This window comes from Lagopus leucura, unplaced genomic scaffold (assembly GCF_019238085.1).
Source record: "Lagopus leucura isolate 7727_CA_CO unplaced genomic scaffold, USGS_WTPT01 Super-Scaffold_100073, whole genome shotgun sequence".
NCBI lineage: Eukaryota > Metazoa > Chordata > Aves > Galliformes > Phasianidae > Lagopus > Lagopus leucura.
This window is the reverse complement of record NW_024962314.1, coordinates 696229-723852: the sequence shown is the minus strand read 5'-3', so window position 1 is coordinate 723852 and position 27624 is coordinate 696229. Positions and strand designations below refer to the sequence as shown.

Genomic DNA, 27624 nt, shown 5'->3' with positions numbered 1-27624 from the left:
AGGGCTGCAGCGCGGTGCCTCCCGTACTGAATAACATGAAAAGTTAAAATCATAGAATGGCTTAAGTTGGAAGGGACCTTAAAGGTCATCAGATTCCAACTCTCAGCCATGGGCAGGGCTGTCAGCCCCCAGGGCCCCGTCCAACCTGGTCCTGAATACCTCCAGAGAGGGGCACCGCAGCGCTCTGTGTGCAGTGCTTCATGACCACCAGGGTGCAAATGGCAGCACGGATTGAAGCTTCCTTCCAAGCTAGCAGTGCAGTCCCTGGCTTCTCTTCTCCCCTCCCTTTCGGTACCTACTGACAGGAGGAGCCCTTGCTGTTGCGGTGGCTCGGGGACCCTCTGTGTGCCCAGCTCTGTGCCTGGCAGGAGGGGCCGCGTGCATGGAGCTGGCCTGGGGAGATCCGGGAGTCCTTGTAAGCTGCTCTGTGCAGCTCTGGGGCCATCCTTCCTCACGAGGCCCTCAGTTCTGAGCACGATGAGCTCCCAGGAGCTCGGAAGCCAGGCGCTGACTCAGTGCATCCGGGAGCTTTGCCTGAGAGAGGAGCAGAGGTGTTGGCCATCCTCATTATGAGTTATCAGGGAAGCTGAGCTGCAGTGACATCATCTCCTCCTTATATTACTACAAGGAATTCAGATGCTATTATGGGATAGGAGGTAACTCAATTGAGCCTTTCAAGATAAACTCAGACAGGAAGAGAGACATGATTGCCCGAAGGCACCAATTAGACGTTTCTGGTGAGATCAGCTCTGTTCTGCAGACACGTGCACACTGGGGTAGGCAGAGAGCAGCTCTCTTCCTGAGGAAGGGGTGATCTCTGGGCAGAATCCTCACTCTTTTGGAGGTCACAGCTCTCTCCAGACCTTCCTTTCTTTGTGTTGCTGCTGAGAGATTGGGAAGGTGCAGAGAATCTCCTGTGTTTGGATGAGAACAGCCCAGCACCACTCAGAGCTGCCCACGAATTTTGGTGGCAAGATTTCTCCTACTTTATCAAGGGAAATAATGGCCAAGTATATTTCAGAAATGCTGGGGAGGATGGATAGGCACCTGAAGCCACAGTGTCCTGTTGTGGTGATGCTGTAGGATAGTGTTGCAGGGTCTACGCTCTGTAGCTTTAAAATAGATAAAGGAGCAAAATCTGGGCACTTGGAAGGTGTTTTTGTTTTGTCCAGGCGGCGCCTTGAGGTCACATCACTGCCCATAGCCACCAGTAGCAGACTCAGTCCTGAAGCCAGAAGTGGAGGCTTAGAGCTGCTGGTGATTTTCATATGGCATCGTTCTCGAGTGCCCCACTTGAAGTCAGCTCCTTCCTGCACCAAGCGGGGCACAGCTGTGCAGCGCATTGACTGCTGGTTCAGGTTGTGAAGTCACTGGGAAATGTTGTCCACGCAGACATCTGGGGACCGTGGCGTCTCATCCCCTCTGCAGACCTACAGCACTGCTTGGAGCACGCATCGCACCAAGTCCCAGCAGCTCCGCCAAGCTTCTGTTAGCAACAAATGAGTTAATGCTGCAAGGAAACCGACTGAGTGATTTGGTGAAATAAAGAGGAAAAAATCTCCGTGGAAGGTGAGGAGCCAGCCCCAGCCTGCGCCGTCCCATTTACCTGCTAATCGGCCTAATTATCTTAGGTATAAATCATAACAGCAAACACTTACAGAGCCAGAGTCACACACCGAAGAAAGGAGAGAACTGTTGGGTTGGTTTTTGTTTAGTATAATTGGTATAATTACTAACAACTCCTTGCCAAGAACTTCAGCTTTTCTCCTTCCAGAAGAGAGTGGAGATCTGTCTGAAAGCCATAGCAATTAGCAATCCCCACATGCACAGCTTTTATTAGAAAGAATGCACCTCTATTCCAGAAAGAGCCAGCAACTCCCCGGGGAGGAATTAAACAATGCAGAGGTCTTTTGGTAGCAGGAACGTGGCCATGGCTCGCTCTTTGCTCCCTGCTCCCTCACTGGCACTGTGAAGGCACATCAGAAATCCGCTGCCCATCAGGACAGAGGTGGAATGCCTTTAGACGGACCCTTCCCTGCTCTTTGTTTTCCTCTGGCTCCACGCAGGGCTGGGCTGTGGTCCCAGCAGGCTGTGATATCTGGAGGGATGTCCAGCTCTTTGGTGCTCCCCTTCAGTCTGGCTGAGGCACCCTGGAGGAGACTGGGGCAACAATTACGTGGCTGGAGCCAACCAAGGAGGCAGGCAGCATCTCCCAGGGACAGCAGCCAGCTCAGCATCCATGCTCTGGCCAGCGTGGTGGAGGTGAAGAGGGAGAAGATGCGGGGCTCCTTCTGGCCTTCAGAAGGGTCCTCCCAGCAATAAAAGGCATGGAGCAGAGCCCGGCTGCAGCACGCTCCATGCAGGAGCATTACAGAGCCATTGGGTGAAGCTCACTCATCACCCCTTTATTACCATGGGGATCCACCTCCATACCTCTGAGCACCTCAAAAAAATCCACCAAGGACCCATCCTGCTCCACTGGCACTGCAGTGAGACCTACAGGACCATGCATGTGTGCGAGCCTTTACTGAGCGCATGCTGAGCAGCTGTGAGGAAACCTGGCCTCGTTAACAGCTCCTCTAATCATTAACAGCTCCTCTGACACCTGGGGCGCCATCACCGGGGCCAAATTCCCCTGCATTCACACAGGAGCTCATGGCCAAAGCAGGGTGGAGAGCTCAGAAAGTGCTGGGGCAGCCCTGAATCCATGAACCCATCCTGGACACCAGAACCCATTATGGACCCATCTTGAGCCCATCTGAAACCATCCTGGGCCACCACGAACGCATCTCAGACCAACATAAACCGATCTTGGATCCTCTTAAACTGTTATGAACCCATCTTGGACCTCATGCCAAGGTATCGAGAGCCCTTGGCTCTCTTTCAGCGTTTCCATTTCTGAAAGCTTAATTTGGTTTTGAAATATTATAACTCTTCTCAGCAGATATTTTCATTGTCTGCTCTTTAATTAATTAAACTTGAAAGAGAGCATTCACTTTAAAACAATTTTCAGTAAACATATAGGGATTAAGTAAGCAGTACTTTTTAATTTCTGAGAAACAAACGGTGGTGCCAACAACTAACAGAATTCTTATGCTGGGGAAGGAATGGAAAAATTAAGCAAAGATTAACATTTCCCACACGAGTTTTAATTTTGGTCGAAAAGTTCTTGTTTGTCCCAAAACATGTTGATGAAAACTCTCAAACAGGCTCTTTAATCTCACCCTGAGCTGCTGCAGGGTTTCCTTTCCTTCTCTTTGTTCTTTGAATTTGTGGGAAGATGAGTGGGGCTGAACTGGGTGCCACGGGGTAAACTGAGGCAGGCTGTGCACCACGCTCTTCCTCTTCAAGCTGAAAGCATCCGCTCTCATGTTGGTGTTCTGAGCACAAAGGCAAACCTGCAGCAGCCATGCTGAGCTCTGGGGGTGACGTCTTCTCATCTACAGCTCCCCCTCCAAACCAAGAGAGCTGGGGGAAAAGCCTGCCCTGGGAAACAGAATGAGCTGCTCATGGGCCTTCAGCTGGGGCTGTAGGAAGCGAGTTCCGAATTGTTCAGTTTTTGCCAAAAATGTTACTTCCAGTAGCCAGAAAGATGAGCTTCTGAGCCGCGTTCTTGCTATGGATGCCACGGATCCGAGGGCTGTGCGAGGCAGCGCTGCTCCCTGCCTTCCCTCACGCTGTGATGAGGGGCGCAGCGCCTCTCAATTCGGAGACCCTTCAGGTGATCTGCAGGAACACGAGGGGCTCCGTCAGCCAGGGCGAAATCTGAGTTTTCTCCCCGTTGCTGAAATCGGTTCCTGGTCGTCCGTCCAAATCTGAAATGTTTTCCTCTTACATTTTGATTTCAAAATCTGCAGATAATGCATTTTATCCACCTCACTGCTGTTGAAATAAGAGATCTTTATGCGAGATGATTCCCAAACCTATTTCTTCAACTTTTTTTTTTTTTTTCCCCATAATGAGCTGAATGTCTTTTGGCTTCTCTCTTCGTTTTTGGAACAAAAACAAGTCTTAAAAATTACAGATTCTAACCAAATTAAAGCTCTGCTTTTCAACTGCCTTAAGGATTCCATGATTTAAAAAAAAAAATAAAAAAAAAAGGGGGGCAATTGGTGAATCGAGGAGAGAGAAAGGCCTGGGCTGGTGCAACGTGCAGCTCTCGGGTTGATTCCCGTGCTGTGACACGCGGTCTGATTCGCGCCCGGTGTTTCCTGCCCCCGTTCTACTCGGGTCTCGCACAGGGCGCTGCTCGCTGCAGGCGCCTCTCCAGGCAAAGCATTTTCCTCTCCAATGGGGCTCTTCCCACTCCGCTTGGTTTGCTGTGCGCCCCCCGGTTGTGCGCAGGGCGGCGCTCTGCGGGGTCAGGAGGACCCACGCTAAGCCTGGCCCTGGGGCGCGTGGCTGCGACGCTCCGTTGTAGGTTGGAGCGCTGCCGTGCCGCCTGCTGCGCCTGTGTGCACGGGAGCGGCCCATCCGTGTTGCTTCCGACCACCAGCAGCGCCTCCCGGCCGTCAGGAGCGGCAGCCAGGACCCGGAGTGCAGGCAGGGCCCCGCGCCGACCCCGCTGCTCTTCCCACCCGATCCCCCTGCCGTCCGTCCGTCCCGCCTCGGCACAAAGCTCCCTTTGCATAACGCTGCGGTGCTTCCAGCGGTGCCGGCTCCATCTCTCACTCCTCCCCGCCCTGTTTGTTTCCCACCCAGACGCCTGGATGCCAACCTCATCTCCGTGGTGCCCGAGGGGAGCTTTGAGGGGCTGCAGTCCCTGCGGCACCTCTGGCTGGACGACAACGCGCTGACGGAGATCCCGGTCCGAGCTCTGAACCGCCTCCCAGCACTGCAGGCCATGACGCTGGCGCTCAACCAGATCTGGCACATCCCCGATTTCGCCTTCCAGAACCTCAGCAGCCTCGTGGTGCTGTAAGCTTTCTCCATTTGTTCTCCCTCCCATCGAGGACAAGGTGTTGTGGCCGTGCAGCGCTCCTCTTGCTGTGAGATTGGCTCACGACAGCCTCACAGCCCGCTGATACCAAATGCCACTTCAACCTTTTTTTTTTAACACCATTTCCAAAGTGGTGCAGCCGAAAAGCTCCCCGTCACCTTCCAAAAAAAACATGGTTTGCCTTAAAGAAGATCAGTGTCTGGAAACAAAAAGCAGATCTTTTTCTGCTGGGGAAAAAAAAAAAAAAATCAAAGAGCGAAATGCCTCTGATTTCTATGAAAACTTTGAGCAAATCTGATTCTGAACGACTGGGCTGAGCTCAACACCTTGTCCACACCTCACACGGGGCTGTGCCACGCTCCTGCTGTCTGTGCTGGGCTCCATCCCAGCCCTGCAGTGCTCACTGCTGCTGCTTGCATGGCAAAGAGCGAGCGGCAGCGTTTGGGGGCGCGGGGTCCAGGGGGGTCCATCGCCTCCATGGGACACAGCAGACAGAAACCAGTGCTGTTGTGCCATTTATGAGGTGCCTCCCATCCATCAGCAGGGCCCTGGGAATTATCTCACGCTTAAAGGAAGTTTACATGTGCAAATTAGCTAGTCATTAATTTTTGGGTGTTGATTAATAAGCTCAGGTGTGATTGCCAATTAATTTGGAGGTCCTGTATCTACATGAAATGCTGTCAGCTGGGTGATGTGCATGTTTTGATATCGGGGTGTGAAGAAGCCTCAGCACGCGGTGCCTGGGGAAAGCGTGGCAACCATGTCACTGTCAGGAGGCAAAGTGTGTGCTGACACATCTGTCACAGACTGAGCCCGGCCAAAGCGCAGCCCAGAGCTTTATTAGCATCAGCTTCAGTTGTTCAGGCAAATCATAAAGGCTTCCTTAAGAGAAATGCTGGGAGCAACTTGAGCCGTGTCAAATAAGTCATTTTTACCCACAACAATGCCCGTCCTACCCAGGGCATCCACGACCCACAGTGCAGCCGCTTCACTCAGCATTAATAGCCAGCAGGGAGGGTGAGCTGACATTTGGGTTGTTTCAGTCTCCAAAGCGTGCTGCTCTCGTTCTTGTTTATCCCGTACTCTCAGCGAGAAGCAACTCCTTAATTAAACAGGCAAGCCCAAGAAATAAAAGCCATTGACCGTGAGGTTGTGAGGGAGAGAATAGCGTCCCAGCACAGACAGTTGGGAAGGAGCAGATGTGTGGTCCTGCCGGGCTGTGCGACACGGCGCGGAATTTTTGTGGGCTCACAGAGCGTTTGGCAGATCTGCCCCCATAAATCTCCCCCACGCCGCCATGCAGCCCCCCGTTGGCAGCAGTGCAAAGTAACCCCGCGTCCTTCTTGTGCCTCCGTTCATCTGGCGGCGTTTCCCCGCCCCGCTCACCCACCGAGCTGAGCACAGCTCCCAGGCGTTGGCTGAGGGGCGCAGCGGGGTTTGCAGGGAGGTTTTCCCTACTGGGATGCAAACGATGCACACACGTGTTCCTCTGCTGAGGGCTGAGCGCACGGTGATGGCGAACGGTGTGCTGGGCAGGGCTGGCGTGAGCAATTCGTTACCAAGAACACTGCCTGAGCAGCCGGGCCTCGTTCACGGGACCCTTTCAATTTGCAAAAGCGCCTGTTCTCATGAGGACTGAGTTTGCTGCCTTGGGAAAAGTGAGTTTCCTTCTTCAGCGCTTGAGGGAGAAATGAATGGTGCTCCAATGCTGACAGCGTCACTTCTGATCAAGCTTCATTCTCTGCCCAACAAGTCTAATGCTTGTCCTGCACCACTGGCAATAATCAATGGGAATTTGCACCATTTATGATTTAGATGTCTCTATTCATCCGTAGCTGTGGATGAACAGAGACAAAGGACAGATTTGCCTCAACGGAGTGAGGGATTCATCGTGGCAATAGCTGACCCAGTGGGAAAGCTCACATCGAGTCAGATTCAACCTTGTTCGAAGTCCCACAGTGCGAATGACTGATGGAGAATGTTTGCATTGGTCCTTTTTTTCTTTCTGAAGATGAAAAAATGAAGTCATTAGGAATGAAAGCAATGGAGAATCCACCACTTCTCTTTGTAGTTTGTTCCAGGGTTAATCATCCCTGTGTTAGCAGAAACAGAAAGAAAAAGCTCACGTTTCCCATTCGAATTTCCTTTGGCTTCGACTTCAGATGCCTTATTATTCTTTTCTCTGCTAAATCACAGAACTATTTCAGTACCCATTTTCTGACCAGGAGGGATCCTATACATTCTGCTGTGCTCACTACCCTGAGCTTATTTTTAATAAGCAGAGCAGACTGAGTTCCCTAACTCTCCATCCTGGTTCTTTCCATCCCTTGGATCCCCGTTGCTCTTCCCTGTGCCCATTCCAAATTATCACCATCCATTTCACAGTGTGGGTACCAGAAATACACAGAACCTTCTGGAGCTGCTTTCACCACTGCACTGCCCAGGTGGAGCATCCCTTCCATGCCCTGTTGTTGATGCAGGAATCACCTTCCTGAAGCACATCAGCTACTTTTCTTGGAGTGCTTCTCGTCTCACCAACCAAGGGACCAAGCAGGACGAGGCCCTGCGTCCCATCCCGGGGATGATGGCAATCTGGGCTCTGCAGACACAGCAGAGGAGCCGTGGAGATGCTGGAAAACTCAACCAGTGGATATGCGACCCAACAGAAAGCAATGACTGCCTTCCTCCTTCCTGAGCAAAGCCACTTCCATGGGGGGTTGTCCACAACCAGCCCTGTCCTGTGCTGCACATGGAGACGTACAGACCTCAGTGCTTGCTGGCTTTGCTAAGGACAGAGTGAATCCCATCTCCAACAGGAGAGGCTGGGGGGCTGGACTCGATGATCTCTGGAGGTCCCTTCCAACCCCTACAGTTCTGTGATTCTGTGAGGTTCACAGACTGCTCGTGTTTGTGCGTCGTGAGATGGTTGTTTACAGCCCAGAACCAAACATCCCTATCTGCCATCACACCAGCTGTAATTTACGGGGCAGAATATAACGCTGTGTGGGCTGAGCTCAAATTGACAAACATTAGAGATGTTGCAATTCCACTTGTTAAAATGTGTTTACCATTGGAGGGAAAAAAAGGGCAGGATGGAAGAAAAGAATGTCTTTTCAAGTGTTTACCTTTCCAGTTTATATTGCATTCAGACTGGCTTGTTTCTATTATTGCCATGTGGTTGGATAATGACTCCAGACTTCAGCTTGGACGACAATTTTTCTTATAACTCCCTTTTTCGATTGCTCTTAATTTTCTCACCAACAAAAGCACCCTTCGGATGACTTCCATTACTCTGCCTCCAAGCAAAGCCCCTTAGAGCCAAATATGAACACAGCAGGTGATGGTTTTTCTGTTCTCTCTCCTGGCCTGGCGGATAGCAGCAGTCAGACCGAGCTGCTCTCATGCCCCAGCCCAGGCAGTCGGGCTCTTTGTGCCGCCCCAGCGCAGCCCCACGGCTCTCGCTTCTTCCCCAGCGCTCAGCATTTCCTCCCTCCTCACAGCTGAGCTGTGGGTTCCTGTGCTGAGGGTGAGGGGCTCCAGATCCAGAAGCCCCATTTGCCAACTGCCACATCCAGTGTTCAGAGGGACCCAAACAACTGGCAGCGTCCTGCGCTGGAATTGCCAGATGAAGTGAGAACAGCACGATCTGCGGCGAGCTCATAAAGTTTGACAGAGGAAACCATTTGGACCTGAACTTCTTTTCTTGTGACAAAGAGAATTCCTCCTGCAGGATTCAGCCCCAGAGGAGCAAACGCATTTCATCACACTTCTCTCCCTTCCTGTTCCCTTCCTTTGAAATGTTTGCACATCCCCACAGCTCACATCCATCTTGGGCTGCTTTCTGAGCCACGCTGCCCTCGAGCCTCCCAGCTCCCTCCTGTTTTACCCCAAGAATTTGGCAGTGGGAGCTGTGTGCGCTCAGCCAAACGGTTCCCACTTGAAGCCAGGTGGAGCGAGAGATTTTTCAAGCTGAGACAGATTGAGATCAAGCAGCAAATAATGAAAAAAGTCATTGATTCACCTGCCAGTGTGCAGCCTCCTGCGGGCTCTTGGAAGGAGGTGCTGGACTAAGGCTGGTGCAGCTCCGGGTGTGGGAGGGGGACCCCAAGGCAGCAGCAGATGAACCACAGGGGGCTGTGTGTTAAAGGAGAACCTGAACTGGTGGGGAAGCCGACCCTGATGGAGATCAACAGGAGTGTCCTGCCCTGGAGGATCTCACCTCTGCGGCGGGCGCTTCTGCATGCAGGGAAGGACCTCCCCAGTGTGCTTGAGGTGGGCTGGCTGAAGCGCAGGCTGGGCAGCAGAGTTGTCTCATGTTTGATGATCCTTAGGGTCTTTTCCAATCTGAGCAATTCTGCGGTTCTATGATTCTGTAACTTTCATTGCAGTCAGGACCTAATCCAGGACTGGAAGGATTTTCTTTTTTTTTCTTTCTTTCTTTTTCTTTTTTTTTAAGGAACAATAATAAACTGTGAATAACAGGATTATTTGGAGCTCAGAGCTTTCTTGCTGCTGTTAATTCTCTGAGGAGTCTGAGTATAGCTCTGCTCTTGGTAGCACCCAGTGCCCATGAAGCCACACAGCTCTGGTAGGGTCGGGTCCAATGTTAGCTCTGCAGGGTCATTTGTAGAGTATTTCTTAAGGGTTCAATTTAAGCATTTTCACCCAAATTTAAGGTCTCAGGGAACACCTGGACTTCCAGGGAGAGTAGGAGCTGCTCCATGAGCACTGCTGCACCCAGCGTGTGTCCCATGAGAGGGGGGAGCACCTTACAGCACCCTCACCATCCCCGCACAGCCCACGCTCGGCTTGCAGGCTGGGCCCTGGCTCAGGTTGGCAGGAAAAGTTCATCTCTGATCTGCAGTGAACACCTCTGTTCTGTCCGCAGGCACCTCCACAACAACCGCATCCAGCGCCTGGGGGCGAAAGGCTTTGATGGGCTGCACAACCTGGAGACGCTGTGAGTCGCCTTTTCCCCTCTGTTCCTCCCCGGTGTGCTCTGCCCTGCCCCGTGCCGGGGAGCAGCGTGTGGCCGTGGGCCCCTCTGAGCTCCCCCACCTTCCAATAGGGCCTGGGCTGCCTGCAGCGCTGCCCCCAGGAAGGGGTTGATGTCTCTGTGTCAGCTCCTGCTGCGCGTTTCCTCTTTGCCAAGAACGGGGCAGGACAGACCTGCATTTCTGCCCCTACTGCTGCAGAGGGCTCTGCAGGAGGGTGGGGGCTCTGAGGAAACAAATCTGCCCTCGGTGCAGCGCTGGCTCCGTGTGTCCCCACTCCTCACCACTCACACGCAGTCCCAAAGCCTTCAGAACAGCAGACGCTGCCAAAATGAGGGGTTGGATTCAGCACAGGGCTGGCTGTGTTCGTGGGGATCTGTACAGCATCTCTTTCTGAGAGGCTCTCGCGTCACCTGGCAGCACCCAGAGCTAAAGCCAGGAAACACGCAGCAATGGAGCAGTCTGCGCCAGGACAGCCTGACCCTGCAGCCACGGCGCTGATGGCAGCCACTGCCCCTACCCTGCGGCTCCTGTCCCTGCTGAGCAGGAGGGGTTTGCCCTTTGGGAACGGGGCTCTGCTCGAGGATTGCTCCACTCTGGCTCTCGTGGCCCCAACCTGGGCTTGTGAGTGCTCCCATCCTGCTCCAGCCGCCTGCAGCTGCGAGGCAGGGCTGTGGGTGAGCTCCTCCTGATCCACGGTGCTGATGGAGCGCCTTAGGAAAAGAGAAGGATGGCTCTTACCCCCGAGCTCCGATTCCCAGCCTCGCACCGAGCAGAGCTCTCTGAGGAGCCTCTCGTCCCTCCGTGGGTTCAGCACCCATTCACCCCGCAGCAGAACTGTCTGTGCGTGGTGGCTGCACCAGCAGAGCTGCCAGCGCCGCAGCTCCCGTGCGTGTGGGGACTGCTGCAGCCTCCTGCACGTACCCTTTAATTCAGGTTATGATTACATTCTGTTGACAGCACTTAGCACGTTTTCTTGGCTGGTGCTGGCAGCGCTGTGCTCTCGCTTACCCTGTGGGCGTCACCTCCTGGAAGGCTGCAGGAGGGGAAAAGCTGGTGAAGACAGAAACATCTCCGGGCTTCCTAAAATGAGCGCTTGTGGCCAAGTGCTGATTATAATCCAGGCACAATGGTTGAAGAGCTGTAGAGCTTGAGTGGAAAGAATCATTTTGGGGGGAGTGCAGAAGAGCCCGCACAGCTTTAGATGCAGAAACCGAAGGGAAATGTTTCTCTTCATATTCGGCTGGACAGGAAAGTGTCTATTTTAGCAAATTCTGGCGAAGCTCTTGGAGAAGCAGCACCTGGCAGGGCTGTGGGGGAAAGCCCACCATGGACGGACCGTTCTGCCAGCTGCCTGAACTGGGTGACCACGGCCTCTTTTCACCTGCAGATGACACAGCGTCGCAGAATCATAGAATCTCCAAGGCTGGAGAAGATCTCCTCATCCCCATCCCTGCCAGCTCCCCCTTCGCCATGCAAACCACTTGGAAGGAGCAAATCTTCATTCATTTAAAAAGCTTTTGATTTTTTTTTTTTTTTTAATAGCGCTAATAAATTAAAACCATCTCCCAGGAGGGCCGGATCCCAAACCTCTGCTGCGGGCGGTCAATCTGCCCAACCTTGCCTCACACGAAAAGCCCCGACCACAGCTTTCACAGCACACTGCCCATTATCTGGGTAATTAGCTGAGGCTGTGAATGGAGAGCAGAGCTGGAGCCGCCTCTGAGAGCTGCGTTTTCTGTGGAAGGAGAAAAGCAAGCACTGATACAACACACACCTGAGGAGCTGAAGGCAGAAGGAAGGAAATGGGAAATATCTCCACCACAGTTCGTATGAGGGCTGTTTAACCCTTTTAGGGCAAAAGTGTTGTTCTGGAAAACACTCTGCCTTGCTCTTCTGATGGGATTTGGCTTTGCCAACATGTCCCCCCCCTGCGGATGCTCTGCTGGCTGCCTGAGGAGGCAGGGGATGGAGAAATGGGTTTTGGGAATAGGGACCACAGCTCAGAGCGGTGTGGTTCTGCCTCTGGTCCGAGAACAGGGCTGCAAAGTGCATCACCTGCTTCAGTCATCGCATGGAAGGTGACTTTTCCACCCGGGCAAAGTCCAGAAGCACTCAGTGCTGCCTGGGAGGCCCCTGTGGGCTGCCTGCTCCCAGCCTGCTGCTCCTCTCCTGAGCACGGGAGCCCGCGGTGCCTCAGTGCTGAGCTCAGGCTCTGAACCCACACCTTCCCACAGGGCTCTGAGCTTCACCTGGTTGTGTCCCTGCGCAGACACACAACGTTTGGGGAGATTATAAGGAAAAAAACAAGCAGTGAGCGGAGCCAGCCCAGGTCACTGCGTTTCGCCAGCTTATGGCTGTGCTGTAAGGCTCATCCCCTTCTGCTGTTCTGGACCCCCCCGGGACAGTGACCCGTCCCCTCGTTGTGCAGCCCGTGCCAATGCATCACCGCAGAGAAGAAATCGCCCCCAGTACCCAGAGCTCTGCTCCCCGCCCCCTTCCTCTCTTCCAACACCAACGTGCCGCGGGGGGCGCAGGTTTGTGCCCGGGGGGGGGAGGCTGGGGGTCCCCCTGTCCTTCCTGCCGGTCAGCAGCACCCCGCTGTACCCGGCGGTTCTCCCCGCCCCACCGCTCCCCCCGCGTGGCAAAGCGCGGCCGCTCTCCTCCTCCTCCTCCCCGACCCTTCAGCCTCGCCGTTATCGTTTGTGTCCCACCGCCCCGGTTTCCCCCGCTCGGCGCTGCGCTCCTTTGTCTCTCCTCAATGGTTCGTGCGTGGCAGCGCTGCGCTCCCGGGACCCCCCAGGAGATCCCGCTCTCAAAGCCTTGTTTCGACCTTGTTAAATAAATCACACGGAATTGAAAACACATTTAATTCAGTACCTTCCTCGGTTAGAGAGCAGACAGCAACGCTGCTTGGAAGAGACGCATTCCGGGCACTGCTGCGTTTTTTAATGGAGAACAGAGCTCCAGGACGGCAGCTGCAGACATGCAGTGTGGACAGACAGACGGGTCCCCCCCGCGCTCTGTGAGCCCCACGGATGTGCAGCACGGTGTGAGAGGTTCGGTGCGTCCAGGCCAGGCTGTCAGCACACAGCCCTGTTGGAGCTCACTGCTCTTTTGGAAGAAATGGGTACCAGCACCACCCACAGCCCTGCCACCACATCCTGGGTGCTCCTTGTTATCTGCTAAAACGGGCATCTGTGGGCCACGTTTGCTCCCGTGGATGAATCCCAGCATAGGGCAGCTCCCTCCTCTCTGAAGTCTCCATCTGGGTTTGTGCTGCTGTGACACGAGAGAAGCGTGGCACCACTGGCTGCTCCTGGCAGCGTTGCGTTTTGGTCAGCAGCCCGGTTCAGAGCCATGGAGGAACGCAGCGGGTCGGCTGGGCTCAGCACAGCTCCTGAGCCCCAGTGAAATCTCTCCCATTGCAGCAGTGGTGATTTCTGGGGAGCTGGCAGTGCAGGACAGCAGGGGATGCAGCCCCGCTTTGGGACACAAACAGCCAGCGCTGTGCTGCCTCCTGCTCCTAATTGTGTGCATCTTCAGGTTTATTAGCTGCAAATTTGCGGTGTTTTGTGGCTTATGCAAGAATTTATAGTACTGCATAATTGGGGTTTTTTCTTGTCTGTCTTCTTGCGTGGAACCACTAACAGCCCCTAACAGGCAGAAAATTGACCGGAGACTCTTTCCCCTCCTTCTCTCTTTCTGGCCCTGTTGGAGGTATTAATAGTGCTGTGTGCTGTCGGCTCCAAATCAGCCCAGCACTTACAGCCCAGAATAGCTGCGCCTTTGATGTCAATTTGCTTTCATTTCTGCATAGACAAGGCTGGTTAAGATTTTCCTCATGCAGAGCTGCAGGCTCACTACAAATAACAGCAGTGTGAAGTCAGCCTCTGCGCTGTGCTGAGGCTGAGCCCTCTAAGAGGTTTTCATTGTAACGTGGAGCACAGCTGAGGAAAGCAGTTCTTTCCCAGTTGGTTTCTGTAGACTTGTGGGCTGCGTGACTTTGCTTCCAAAGGCCTTCGATGGTGGGCAAAGCTCCCTTCCTTGTGCCATTTGGCGCTTCTTCTCTTCCCACTTGAGGTTTTATGAAGTTCTCCTATTGTTTTGGGGTGAAGATGTCCGTGGGGTGTTGGTGTTCTCCAATCCAGCAATGCTGGCGTTGGGTCTGCTGTCCCAGATGCACCACCCTGCAGCCCTGAGAGCCCCCTGCGCCCCTATGCTGCCCCGTGGCCACCTCTGCCCGTGGGCCACTGCAGTCACTGGGGACAGTGTCACCTGGCGGCAGGTCGGGCCTTCTGCAGCCATCGTCCCGAAGCTGGATGCTGGGGGAAGAAGCTGATAGTGGGTTGGTAACAGCGGAGCACCAGGACGAGAGAAACGTTGGGATCAGCAAAGTGTTGGCACCAGCAAAGCATTGCAAAGCAGCTCAGAGAAGGCATGGAGGGGGAGCGGACAATTGAAAGAGTTTCCTGCAGCACATCCATTTTCCATGTCCTCCCACCCGCAGAGAGAGGCTCACACGTCTGCAGAAGGAACCGAGGGCTGAACTTCCCTAAATGAGCAGAAATATCTGATTCCTGTGGAGCTCCTCACTGCCACCACCGCTGCCCAACGCGATGGCTGGGGACCACTTCTGGGCCACCGCCTGAACCAGGGCCAGGCTGGAGCTCCGGGAAGGAAAAGGAAGAGATGGAGAAGCCGCCCTCGGGTGCTGCCCTGGGTTTGGGGCTTGGGAAGAGCTGCCCCTCTGCTGGGAAGGGCTGAGGGCCAGGGAGCACCACAGTGCCCATCTCACCCAGCACCCAGGCAGACGGGCTCCCCACGTTTGGCACAGGGCAGTGCTGGAGGCAAGGCTGCACCCAGAGCTGGGGCAGCGCTCAGGGAGGCGGTGATGAGGACAGATGGGTTTATTTCCCGGGAGGGAACCTCGCTACGCCAGAAACCAGGAAGCACCACAGCAGCAAGCGTGGGCGCATCGCCTCTCCTCCTGGGCACAGCGGCGTTGCTGGCGGCCAAGCTGCAGCAGCGTGACTACACCTGGGTGCACTTCCACTTCCCAACAAGCCCAACGCATGCCAGGAGCCGGCGGTGGCTTTTCTTCCCCAGAGGGATCTGCTGAACACAGCGCTCTTTGTGTGCGCCGAGCGCGGCGGGGGAGGCGCGGGGATGCTGCCAGGCTGGGAGAGGTGTGTGCTCAACTCAGGAAGGACGGGTCCTGTGCGTACTTGCACACACATCGAGGTACAAACAGAATGTTCATCTGCTGATGAAAGAGCAGCCTGCCTGGAAGAGACCCGGCCTGGAAAGGAAGTGCATTTCTAGAGAAAGAATGGGCGCAAATCTTACAGCGCCGAATTACCCCAGTCAATAGCATTGGGTGCAGATCCAACACCTCCTCTGTTCATGAATCACAGGTGATGTGAGTTCTGTCTCTGTTGGGCAATACTTCCCACCTGGCGGCCTTCAGGCACGTCGGGTATCGCTGGAGATTCACCATGGCAGCGCCCAGCAGGCAAAGCCAAAGCAGGGACACAGCGTGACCGCGGTGCAGGGAGGAGGGCAGAGGAGAAGGGGGGGAAGGAGGTCAGAATGGAATTGCTGTGCCTGGGCCCAGGGGGTGAGGATTACAAGGAAATCGGGCAGCAACTCATTGCTGTGTGAATGGGTGGTTATTTCTGTTCTGTAAACCACAATCCAGGTTACGTGGTAATTACTTCAAGGCCCATTAAGTGTAATTATACAGTAATATCCAGGAGCCCGTAATTACCCTCATGTTGCAGAGTATCTCCCTCTTAAAACTCAGTGAGTTTCATGCAGGGAGGAAGCAGTCAGAGTTTTCAGCCCTCGGGGTCTGGGCTGTCCAGAAGGAGCCAGAGGGGCCCATGCTGGCTGGAGCTGCCCTTAGGACTCCTGGCTGCCAAGGGTAATAAACTGCACTTGTCATTATGACCACCTGTATTAAACATATCCTATTGTATTTATTGTACTGCAAATTAAACTTAACCTCCAGAACTGTCCACCCTTCTTCCACATCACTTCCACCTTTGGCTCATGGTTTCAGTGTGAGGTTCACATTGCCATCAGCCATCAGAAGAAGACCTGGACCTTCTCAGAGCACATTCCTCATAGGGTCCCCAGCTCGTCCCAGCAGCTGGGAGCTCCAGCACCCCTATGAGAAGCACCAAGGAAGCTGTCCCTGCTCTGCAGGTCTCTGCTCCCCTCTACAATTAAGGAGAGCCCTTCCACGGGCTGAGCTGAAGCTGTTCTCATGTTTCTTGTTCTTCGTAACATCCTTTTGTGGCCTGGAAAGGCAAGATAAATGGCTCCCAGCCCCAGTGCCTGGGGGAGAGACTCTGGGAAAGGGGAATTGGGCGCTGGGGACACAAAGCAGCAGCGTGGCCCAGCTCTGGGCACCAAGAGGCTGGTGGGGAAGGAATGCAGATGGCAGCAGCTGTGGGTTGGACTGGCCCTCCCCCGACAGTGCTCCTCATAGGGAACGTTCCTGCAGCAGGAATGTGGGAGAGCTGGTGTGCAGGCAGTGGCTGGATGGGCACGGTAGGAAAAGCCTTTCTGCCGTGCTTAGCGACCAAGTTTCCATCCCTCAAAGGCACAGATGCACCCCACTGAGTTCCTCCATCAACACTGATGACTGCTCTCCTCTCCGTCTTTCAGGGATCTCAATTACAACGAGCTGCTGGAATTCCCAGGGGCCATTCGGACGCTGGGCCGACTGCAGGAGCTGTGAGATTTCCTATTTATTCTTTTTCAGAAGGGTTCTCTGTTGGAAAGTGACCTACCAAACACTGCCCATGCTTGCACTGGGGAGGGCGCTCAGCTCGAGCCCTTCTTTTCTCTCTCCCCACTACAAACACAGCACTTCATCCCCTCGCAATCACCCGAGTTGACACCCACAAAGGTAGAAGAGCCAAGATTGGGCAGCTGGCAGGGCTCCTCAGTCCTGAGAAAAGACTTTGTCCACTTGCTGAGCTGATGCTGCAGGCAGCACTGAGCCTTCACCCCCTATTTTATGTGCATCTTCTAACGGCCCTCTGCCTCCAGATGTGTTGAGGAAAGCAGGCGCCTCCAAGCCCTTCTCATGCGTTAATATCAAGATGTTTCTTTCTCCCAACAGCGGTTTTCATAACAACAACATCAAAGCCATCCCAGAGAACGCATTTGTTGGGAATCCCCTTCTCCAAACAATGTAAGAAAATGAAACGGTGTTTCCTAAATCTTTACATCCCCCGGGAAGAGGCATTTCCTCACATCTTTGGTTGGGATTTCTGACAGTTGTCAGCATGACCGCAATTTGACATTTGTTGTATGGAGGTTAATGGGAGCTGAAATTATCTCCTTCCCAGCTACGCCTCCAGTTCTCTGCCATGGGTTCTCCTTTACCCACAGCTGAACTCTGCTGCAGCCAGCAAGGCTGACGGTGATGAAGGAATGGGAAATGCGAGGCCACGCTGTGTGCGAGGGGATTTCCTAAGCCCTGGGTGACATCTGCCTCATGTTTAGAAATACCCGCAGAGCAGTCAGCTGGGTGAAAACAGCCCCTGCCCCAGTCAAAATAAAGCAGCCTCCCCCTGTCTTCCCCACAGCGTGATGTGGGGAGGGACACACAGCACACTCATGTCCTTGCTTCTCTCCGTTGAGTGTGACAGGCAGGAGAGATGCTGTGGGTTTTTGTAAGATCGGAGCTGTGGTCACATGCAAGGTGTTGCACCATGGAAGGATCGCTGGAGAGCTTTGCCTCTTTGCAGCCTGCCTGGTTCAGCAGAATACTAAAGGATCCTTCTAGAGCAGCAGGATTGGAGACCTCAGTTTAACCAATGTTCAGCCCAGAGAGGCTGCTGGGAGAGCCTGGGAAGCAGGGGTTCCTCAAGGGGCAGCCAGCGCCTCTGCTCAGCTTGCAGCTTGCTGCCCAGGGCTCTCACCTGTAACTGTGCCTTCTGCATGCACAGCAAGATCTAACCAGCTGCCCGTTTCCTTTGCAGCCATTTTTATGACAACCCCATCCAGTTTGTTGGACAGTCTGCCTTCCAGTACTTGCCAAAGCTACACACTCTGTAAGTTCCCCAGGCAGGTCCTCAGATACACAGCCAAGGCCTGAGCCTCACGAGCAGGACCCCTCCGTGTCTTCTCCATGTCCTGCTTCCCAGAGGCCTCATGCCAACAGGAGGCCATGGTCCATTCTTCTGCACTGCCCCAAATAACTCAGCTGAGCAGCCAGAGGTGACAGCGCTTGCTTTGCGTGGTGCTAATCACCCCATGGTGCTCAGGGCCACCACTGCGTGCCGGGCACCACAGCAGCAGCTCCACATCCACCGTCAGCAGCCCTGCTGCAGCACAGCGCTGGAGATCGGGGCAGAGGTGACCTCAGAACTGCTCCTCACAAGGCACAGCCAGCCTGTCACTGCAGGAACACACAGGCTGAAAACATCCCTCCTTGGATGCTCGTGCGTCCTTCTGCAACAAATGCCCAGGCCTGGGAGGTGTGGCTGGGATGCCCTTCTCGCATTCCCAATGGAAATTATTATTGTTTTTAATAACGCAATTTGGGTAGAAATCCTGCCAAGAATGTCAGTGGTTGGAGGAGGTCTGAGCTTGCCAAGCCTCTCTGCAGAGCAACACTCATCCCCAGCGCAGTGCATCGGTGCCATGGGAGACGTCTGCCCGCTGCCCAGCAGCAGTGGCACACAGATGGCAGCAGCACCTCTGGGTCTGGGCCTCCCATCACCACGTTTGGGGTGAGGAGCAGCCTGGGCCCTCAGGCAGCTGCTCCTGACCTGCTCAGTTCTGCCTCTTTCCCTGCAGGTCTCTCAACGGTGCAACGGACATCAGAGAATTCCCAGACCTAAAAGGCACCACCAGCCTAGAAGTTTTGTGAGTGGCAAATCTCTCCCTTTTACCCCACTATTTGTGCTCTGCCCTCTTCAAGGCGGTCCAGGACAACTCTCACAGTGCTGTGCAGCTCTGCCCCTCCTGGGCACAAACCTCTCTGCTTCGTTTCATCCCTGTGGCTCCTGAAAGCGGCTTTCTTCTCCGTGAGTTGCTCTCTCGGTACTGTTGAGCATGCTCTGATCTTTTGGGGTTGTTTTCTTTTGTTTTTTTTTTGGATTATTTTCTTCTTTTCCTTCTGCATCTGTGAAGGAATGAGCCTTTGGCTGCGGTCTGTTGGGATCAGTGCCTGTCTGCCCGCCCCAGGACCAGCGCCGTGCAGTGCAGTGTGATGGGAACCTCTGCTGTGTTTGCCGCATCGGGGCTGGGGGCTGCATGCCCAGGGAATCAGGCAGCAGCAGGACGCAATGTCTGCAGCCCCGTGGGTCTCTGTGGGGCACGGTCTGCAAGCAGTGCTGCAATGGGGGCACAGTGAGTGCCTTTCCAGCCCTGGCTGCGCCTTGCTGCCGGGATCGGGGCACCCCACTGCCCATACATGGGATTCTGAGGCAGTGGTGGCTCTGGAGAGATCACCAGTCTGGGTGGTGGGGAACTGGGACAGCAGGGTGTGCAGCCAGCTGCCCCAACACGGCCGAGGATGCCACTGAGTTCAGTACCCAGCAGCGTCCGAGTTTCTTGCATTCACCTTTAGCAGGCCCAGCAGCAGTGACCGTTTCCAAGGCAGTTTTTGGTTCTTTCTGGGTATCTCAGTGTCTCACATATGTTGTCTCTCCTGCCTCTTCCTGGGTTCGGTAGCTGGCCTTGCAGGTAGCAGAGCCCTTGCACTGGTCCCACTGACAGCACCTCTTCCCTCTCCTTTCCCCCCAGGACGCTGACCCACGCAGGCATCCGCCTCCTCCCCAGAGCCGTGTGCCAGCAGCTGCCCAACCTGCGCGTCCTGTGAGTAATGTGCATTTCTCCGTCCTGTCTGCTCTTCAGAAAAGCACCGTCAGAACCCAGGCTTTCCTCTTGCCTGGCTCAGGGAGGGGTCTGGCTGTGGAACACCACCTCATGGTTCTGTACCTGTTGTGAACACACCTCCTCTGCGTGCCCTATCAGCTCAGCAAGGCTTGGAGTGATGCTGAGAGGGAGAGCGTGGTTTGTCTTTAACCTGGCACCCACTGCGCCAGCTCAGGAGCACGCCCCTCTGTTCCCGAGGTCCCCAACCTTGTCTGCAGTCAGTGACATCTTCAGAAGTGAGTCATGAGCCAGATTTATACAAGTTTGCAGCCTGAGGGCAAGAAGAAGGTTTGCCTCTCATCAGTCTTTACACACACGAGCTGGAAATGAAAACAAGACTCTTCCAGGAAAGCAACAAGAGTGAACTCTGGATCACAGAAGTTGGAAATGAGAAAAACACAAAAATAAAAGAACAGCATTTGTAACTTAGCAGATTACAGTGTTTTGGCTCCAGCTGTCCCTGCAGGGAAGATCTCTCAGCTTAAGACATCTGAGCCAACTCGATGCCACCAAAATGTCCCCACTGCCTTTGGGACACTCAGGGCTGCAGCACCCCATGTGCTGGTCTATGTTTGCAAGTTATCAGGCTGTAAACCTTCATGTTGTCAATGCCTGCCCCTCCTTGTGAGCCAGCTTTTATGAGGACAGCCCACCTCACTCCTTGTTCCTCTTTCCCCATTCATTTACTGACATTAATTGCACCGCTATCAGGGTTGGACACCCGCCTCCGAAGAGAGGCACTCGCCCTTCATTTCTTCTCTCCCTAACGTCCTGTGCTGGTCTCTCCCCCACAGAGAGCTGTCACACAACAAGATCGAAGACCTGCCCAGCTTCCACCGGTGCCAGCGGCTGGAGGAGCTGTGAGTACAGAGCTCAGGGCAGGGGGGTGACGTTGGCGGCAGAGCAGCCCAGCACTGAGCTCCTGGTGCTGGGGGGGCTGAGCACTGCGCTCACTGCTGGGAATGCAGAGGTGTAAATGTGGGATAAGGGCGCCTTCCCCGTGCATTTTTGCCCCCTGAAATAAAAGAAGTTTCCCAGACTCGCATGACTTCCCTGCGCCAGCCTGCTGCGGTGAGGCGTGCAGCTGCCTTCAGCTGTTCCTCAGACCAGTTTCTGCTTTTCCAGGGGTCTCCAGCACAACAGAATCCACGAAATCAGAGCGGACACCTTTGTGCAGCTGACAGCCCTGCGCTCCATGTAAGCTGTGCAGTGGGGACGGCCGCCCCGCGCTGCTGGTCAGGCTGCCCTTCCTTCCCTCCGCTCGCTCTCCGGTTCTGCTCCCATCTCAGTATCCTTCCCTTGCAGAGACCTGAGCTGGAATGACATCCACTTCATTCACCCCGACGCCTTCGTGACACTGCGCTCGCTCACCAAGCTGTAAGTGGCACTGATGTTCGTTCTGCAGTGGGATGAAGCGCCCCGTGCTGCCTGGCAGGCGGTGCCTGCATGGTGCTGGCGGCAGCAGACCGAATCGCAGTGCTTCCTATTGGTGCCAAAAGTCACACAGAGCTCCCGGCACACACATTAACCCATCACTGCCCCCATGGGCAGCAGCCCCCATCCATCAGCTCTGGATCCTGAGCCCAGGCAGCACCCAGCCCCACTGCAGCACTGTATTTCAGGCAGAAAGCATGAGGCGGCTGGCACAGCTCCCGGGTGCACTCCAGCTCTCTGCTTTCCTCCCACAGGGATCTGTCAGACAACCGGCTGGCAGTGCTGCCGCTGGGTGGATTGGGCAGCTTGACCCACCTGAAGCTGCAGGGCAACCCTGCACTCTCTGAGCCCTTTGCCGAGGACAGCTTTCCCAAATTAAGGTACTGCCTGCACCCCAGGCCCCATGCGCTCTTTTCCTTCCTGCTCTCTGCGCAGTCTCTACTTGCTTCTATCAGTCAGCCTCCCCCTTTCCTGGTTTATCCCCTGCTTTCCAGGCCAACAGATTGAGGATGCTCCATCTGCTGCCAGCACACCTCATGTTTTATAGGCTTCCATGGGAAAGCAGCGCTGTGCTCCCAGGGCAAACCCACACACACAGCTGGGAAGTGTGGAGCAGCTCAGGGCTCCTCTGGGGCATTCCTCCACTCACCCCACTCCTGCCTCTGGGTTGGGTTCTGGATCCTGAGCCCAGGCAGCATCCAGCCCCACTGCAGCACTGCATTTCAGGCAGAAACCCCTCAGCGATGGGCACTGAGGGAGCCCATCACTGTGGGGTGATGTGGGCCTGCACTCTGTCCCACGCGGAGTCCCTTTCAGGGAACCAAAGTTGCACTGCAGTGTGACCACTGGATGACGGATTGGCTTCTGATGCATGAAAATTCAGCACAAAGTGTGTAGCAATAGGGAGCCAGAGTCACATTCAAGTTCCCTTTTCCCCCTCTGCAGAGTCCTCGAGGTACCTTACGCCTACCAGTGCTGCGCCTATGGAAGCTGCAGTGGGTTCTTCAGAGCATCCAACCAGTGGGAAGCAGGAGGCGCGAGCCCTGAGGATGAAGATCCCCACAGGAGGGCCCTGGAGCTCTTCCCAGGTCACGCAGACAACCACTGTAAGTAGGCTGAGTGGGACGATGCTCTGCAGCACCGTCATGCTGGCAGTTTGGGTGTCAGCCTGGGCTTGCAGGTCGGACGCTGCCAGCGGCCTCGGAGCAGGCAGGGGGATCCTCCTCCAGCTCTGGTGAATGAGCTGTGAGTGATGTCAGTGCGTGGGAGAAAAAGTGCATCAGGCACTTCTAAACCTTCATTCACATTCTAAGAGAAAGATCCAGCGCTCTCGGAGGCACAGACGTGGCTCATTTCACTCTGCTGGCAGCAAGGTGGGATGCGGGCTTGGACGCGTTGGGCAGCGCAGAGCCTCTGGAAGGATGTTTGCTGTTATCACTGGGACACACAGAGGGTGGACCCTGAGATGGAGACAACGAGCTGAGAGGAGTGTGGACTATGTGGGCACCTCTCATGGGAGGTGGAAAGAGAAGGAAGAGCGCGGGGGGCACAAACCCACGCAGGGCTCACAGGTGAAGCTGAACAGCACTTCCTGCTCTGCGGTTGATTTTTTCTGTTCCTCAAGATGTACTTCTGCATCAACCCCACGGATCCTGCTGCACGTGGCCATCAGAGGGGAGCACAAAGCACAGCCCTGTGTGACCCCATTGCGAAGGAACCTCAGAACGACACAAAGAAAAGCGTGAGCTCCTCTCCCTCTTCTGTAACTGCTCGAGAGTGGAAATCGTGTTTCAGGACGCAGCCGGGAGGCTGTGCTTGTTTATAGACTCACATAAACACCGAGGCCATCTGCACCGCCTGAGTCTGTGTCCATTTTGCTGCCATCTGCCCTGCCCCCATGCTGCTCCTGCCTGGTGCTGGGGCTCTTTGATGACCCTGAGGATCCTGTGACGAAACACCAATTTACCCAACCCCTCCCGCGGTGCCCAGCCGGCCTCGGTGCCATGGATTCCATGTGAGACTGGAGGGGAACACCAAGTGCTCACAGGCTGTGCCGGATGAGTCTCTTAGCAGCTCATAAAGGCTCACATTTTTGGATGTTAAAGCCTTGAGTTTGCCTGAAATATCAAACCACAGCACTGCAAATGTGGAGTGAACACGAACATCCTTCCTCCTTTCCGTTCAGTAACACGTGGGCTATTTTTGATGATGAAGCTGTTGAGATATTACTGCTTTACTTAATCTATTTGTGTTTCAGCTCTTCCTTTCTGATGGTCAGCAGTGGGATTTAGCTGTGTTAGATGAATCTTGTAACAGGAGGGAAAAGGTCCCCAAACATTCCTTCCCTGTTAGAAAATGGCCTCGTTACAAGAAAGTAACTCCAAAACTTTTGCTGCTTGGGGTATCATAGAATCACAGACCTATGGGATGGCTGGGTTGGAAGAGACCCTGAAGATCACAGAGCCATAAGAATGGTCGGGTTGCCTCCCATCAGCTCATGCTGGGAAGGTCTAAGTGGAAGGCAGGAGATGGGAGAAGCTTGTGGCCCTGCTGGCCCGTTGGCCCTGCTCATTCATCTTCAAGCGCTGCTTCTCTGTTGCTTTCTTGCAGATGACCTCGAGGCAGATGAGCTCCAGCTGGACCTTGAGGACTCAAAGCTGCACCCCTCTATCCAGTGCACACCCAGCCCCGGTGAGCAGCCAGGGAAAGCCTTCCCTCTGAACATACCTGCACACCATTGAGCATCGCTGAACTCTCAGGCCCCCCCAACCCTTCCTGCAGCATCTCATGTGGAAACCACATCTGAGATCCTGGCCCAGCCCTTGAGCTGGGCTCTGTGAGAGGGACAGCTGCCTTCTCCCACTTGGAGGGAGCTGCCTTCCAATGGGGAGAGGACAAAGGCGTGGTGTCCCTGTCCTGGTATCAGCAGTATCACCCCTCCATCACCCACCCATCGCCCCGTAGTCAGGCTCTGGCACTTGAAGCAACCGGTGCTGTCTCCTAGCCGCTCCAGACTATTGCATGACAAAACCTTCTCCTTCATCTCCCATGGAAATCCAAATCCTTCCCAAAAGCAACTTTCCCATTTCACTGTCTCCTCTCTCCTTTCTCCTTTAGCAAAGAGCACCCACTACCTGTCCCCTTCTCACCCCTGCACGAACTCCCGTCTCTCATTCCCTCCTTTCTCCACCTCAGTCCTCCATCACTCTCTCTCCCGATATCCTCCCACGTTCTCTTTGCTCAGGTCTCTCTATCCCCTCCCTGACACTGCAGCTCCCTCCCTCTTTCTCCTTGCCAACTGTCTCCCTCCCTAACACTTCATCCTGTCCTGGCCATCCCCTCTGCACAGAGGTCGTTCATGCCAACACAATAAAACCCAGCTCAGCCAAAGCTGTGGGTTTAGGGCAGAGCTGGCAGTGCACAGGGATGCAGCATGCTGCCGTCTCTCTTGCATCCCCTCTCCACAACTCTGAGATCCCTGGGGTGTGGGGGGAACAGCAGCACCTGGCAGAGGAGCCCAAATGCCAGGCTGAGCCCAGGAGCACCAATGAGGCTGGAAACCCACAGAAATGTGGGGCATTATGGCCGTGAGCTCCTCTGAAAGAAGTCCCCTTGACTTCAGGATTCAGCATAGGGCAGGGGTGGGACAGGAGAGCAAAAGGATTTTGCCGTGCACAGTCACGGGGTGACAATGCTGGGATCTGCCCTGAGGAGCTGGGGCCGCTGCTCTGAGCAGCAGCACCGGAGCAAAGTGCTGGTATGGGGTTTTAACTTTGGGTTTGGGTTTCTTTCAGGCCCCTTCAAGCCTTGTGACCATTTGTTTGAGAGCTGGATCATTCGCCTGGGCGTCTGGGTCATTGTTCTGGTCTCGGTGCTCTGCAACGGGCTGGTGGTCCTGGCTGTCTTCGCCTCTCCCAGCTACCTCTCTCCAGTCAAGTTTGTCATCGGCTCCATAGCCGGAGCCAACACGCTGAGCGGCGTTTCCTGCAGCATGCTGGCTCTCGTTGACGCCCTGACCTACGGCCACTTCGCGCAGTTCGGCGCCAGGTGGGAGAGCGGCACGGGCTGCAGGGTGACCGGCTTCCTGGCCGTGTTCTCCTCCGAAGCCGCCATCTTCCTGCTGACACTGGCTGCAGTGCAGTGCAGCATTTCGGTCTCCTGCGCGCGGGGCTGCAGGAAGGCACCCTCCCTTGGCAAGGTGAAGGCGGCGGCGCTCGGCTGCCTCTTGCTGTCCTCCGTGGCCGCAGTTCTGCCTCTCTTCTCCATCGGGGAGTACGGAGCGTCCCCGCTGTGCCTCCCATACCCCATCCCGGGTGGGAAACCCGCCACCCTGGGCTTCACCGTGGCCTTGGCGATGACGAACGTGCTCTGCTTCCTGATGATCACAGGCACCTACATCCGACTGTACTGCAGCCTGCTGAAGGGCGAGTGCGGCGCTGTCTGGGACTGCGCCATGGTCAAGCACGTGGCCTGGCTGATCTTCACCAACTGCCTCCTCTACTGCCCGGTGGCCTTCCTCACCTTCTCTTCCACGCTCAACCTCTTCCTCATCACCCCCGAGGTCATCAAATCCGTCCTCCTGGTGGTCCTGCCCCTGCCCGCCTGCCTGAACCCCGTGCTCTACCTGCTCTTCAACCCCCACTGCAGGGATGACCTCCGCCTGCTGCGGCAGAAAGGCCGGGACAGGGGCGGCTGCCCCCAGCCCTGCGGGCTCAACGACGCGGAGAAAAGCTCCTACGACTCCACGCAGGCTCTGGTCAGCTTCTCTGACATCGACCACATATTCGAGACGCCCGATTCCCTGGGAGCGCACCCCATCCTCGACAGCTACCGCTTCCCCTCCGCGACGCTCGTGCCCTGCCAGCAAAGGATGGGCGCGGGGGGGAGGCAGCGGGGCTGCTCCGAGCTCTGCCCCTGCCTCAGTGACAGCGCGGTACTGACGGCTCCAGAGAGCGGGGAGCCGACAGCCCGCAGCCCCCGGGCCGCCTCCTGCCCCCCCCCGCCCTACATCTCTTATGTATAGAGCTCGGAGCAGCCGTGCCCACAGCGCGGAGAGCCGGTGCCAGCGGGCTGCTCCACCTCCAGCACCAGCGCGACCCGTCTACCCCCGCCCCCCCACATACGCTGCCCGTTGCCAAGGTCCTGGAAGGCCTCTATGGCTGCGGACGCTCCGGGCTGGCCACGGGAGGGGACCGCGTTTCCCTGCTAGGGACTGTGTGGGAGGGACCCCACCGGCTCAGGGAGACCCTCCTCTCATCGGCAGCAAAACCCAGCCCCAAGGACAGCTGAGTACACACAAGGCAGTGCTCTGCAGCAGAGACACGTGGAAGCAGCCAGCTGCAACGACACGGTCACCCGTAGGTGATGGTAAACCCGGGTCCCTGCGGGCCTGCAGAGCCCTGGAAGTGGGCTTGTGTGCCCTTTACACCAGCAGCTGCAAAGGCAGAGGAGATGGGTTGTGAGCAGTGTACTCGCTGGGGCTGCTAATGTCGGGTGGTTTCTGTGCTGGGAGCCTTGCTGCTGGGCAGTGCCTGCTCCTTCAGCCAGCGCCCCGGGCTGGGAATGCTACTGCTCTTTCAACCCAACAATGGGTTTCTGACCCCCAAAGCAGCCAAATCCAAACACCTCCCCCAAAAAACCCTTGTGCTTTGCCTGTAGTCACCTGGCCAGTGTGCCTGGGGGACATGGGCCTCCCCCCACTCACAGAGCTCTCCACCTTCGCACCTCCTGCCCAGAGCTGCCAGATTCCATGGGGAATGGTGGGGACGGGTCTTTCTCATTCCCTGCCCCCAAATCTCACCCTGTAACAGGCTCTCACTTCAGGAGCACGTGTCCCCCCATAGAAGAGCCCATGTGGGGGCTGTGCTTGTCCCCCCCTTTGTGAGGACAGCTCACATAGAAGGGAACAGAAATCAGCTTTGTGGGATGGCAGTGTCACGAGGACACAGACCGCTGTGAATGGTCCTGAATTCTCTCCCCATGGCTCAGGGATCTCCCAGATCCATTCTCCCATCACAACCCACCACCACCACCACCTGCCACCCGCGGTCAGCTCTGGGCAAAGCTTTAGTCCTGCCGGTGTTACCACAGCTGTATCAGCCACCCATCCCTGTGAGATAATAAAGGAGCCCCGCTGCTGACCAGTGGCTGCTTTCTGACCTCTTGCGTTGTGCCCTCTTGGTTTGCGCTGCGGCTGCCTGCCGCTTCCGCTCTGGGGTAAAGTCTAATTGTGTGTTGTTGTGTGTTTTTTGTTTTTTGTTTTCCCTCCTGCACTTCTTTCCAACTAAATCAATCAATTAAAATAACTGAATTGTTTTCCTCTTCCCCCTCTTCCTTTTCTTCACACTTTGGTAG

At 55.3% G+C, this 27624-nt stretch overlaps 1 protein-coding gene across 1 annotated transcript in view; it reads left to right on the top strand.

Moving 5' to 3' along the window:
• LGR6 (leucine rich repeat containing G protein-coupled receptor 6) overlaps positions 1–26293 on the top strand; it is a 67473-nt gene extending 41180 nt beyond the window's left edge. The window contains exons 5-18 of the mRNA XM_042887150.1: positions 4702–4917; positions 9828–9899; positions 16609–16677; positions 17069–17140; positions 17934–18005; positions 18754–18822; positions 19705–19776; positions 20631–20696; positions 20962–21033; positions 21142–21213; positions 21525–21650; positions 22216–22376; positions 23881–23961; positions 25065–26293. Coding sequence (XP_042743084.1) covers positions 4702–4917; positions 9828–9899; positions 16609–16677; positions 17069–17140; positions 17934–18005; positions 18754–18822; positions 19705–19776; positions 20631–20696; positions 20962–21033; positions 21142–21213; positions 21525–21650; positions 22216–22376; positions 23881–23961; positions 25065–26293 — 2449 coding nt within the window. The remainder of the gene's footprint in view (positions 1–4701; positions 4918–9827; positions 9900–16608; positions 16678–17068; positions 17141–17933; positions 18006–18753; positions 18823–19704; positions 19777–20630; positions 20697–20961; positions 21034–21141; positions 21214–21524; positions 21651–22215; positions 22377–23880; positions 23962–25064) is intronic.
• The last annotated feature ends 1331 nt before the right edge of the window (positions 26294–27624 follow it).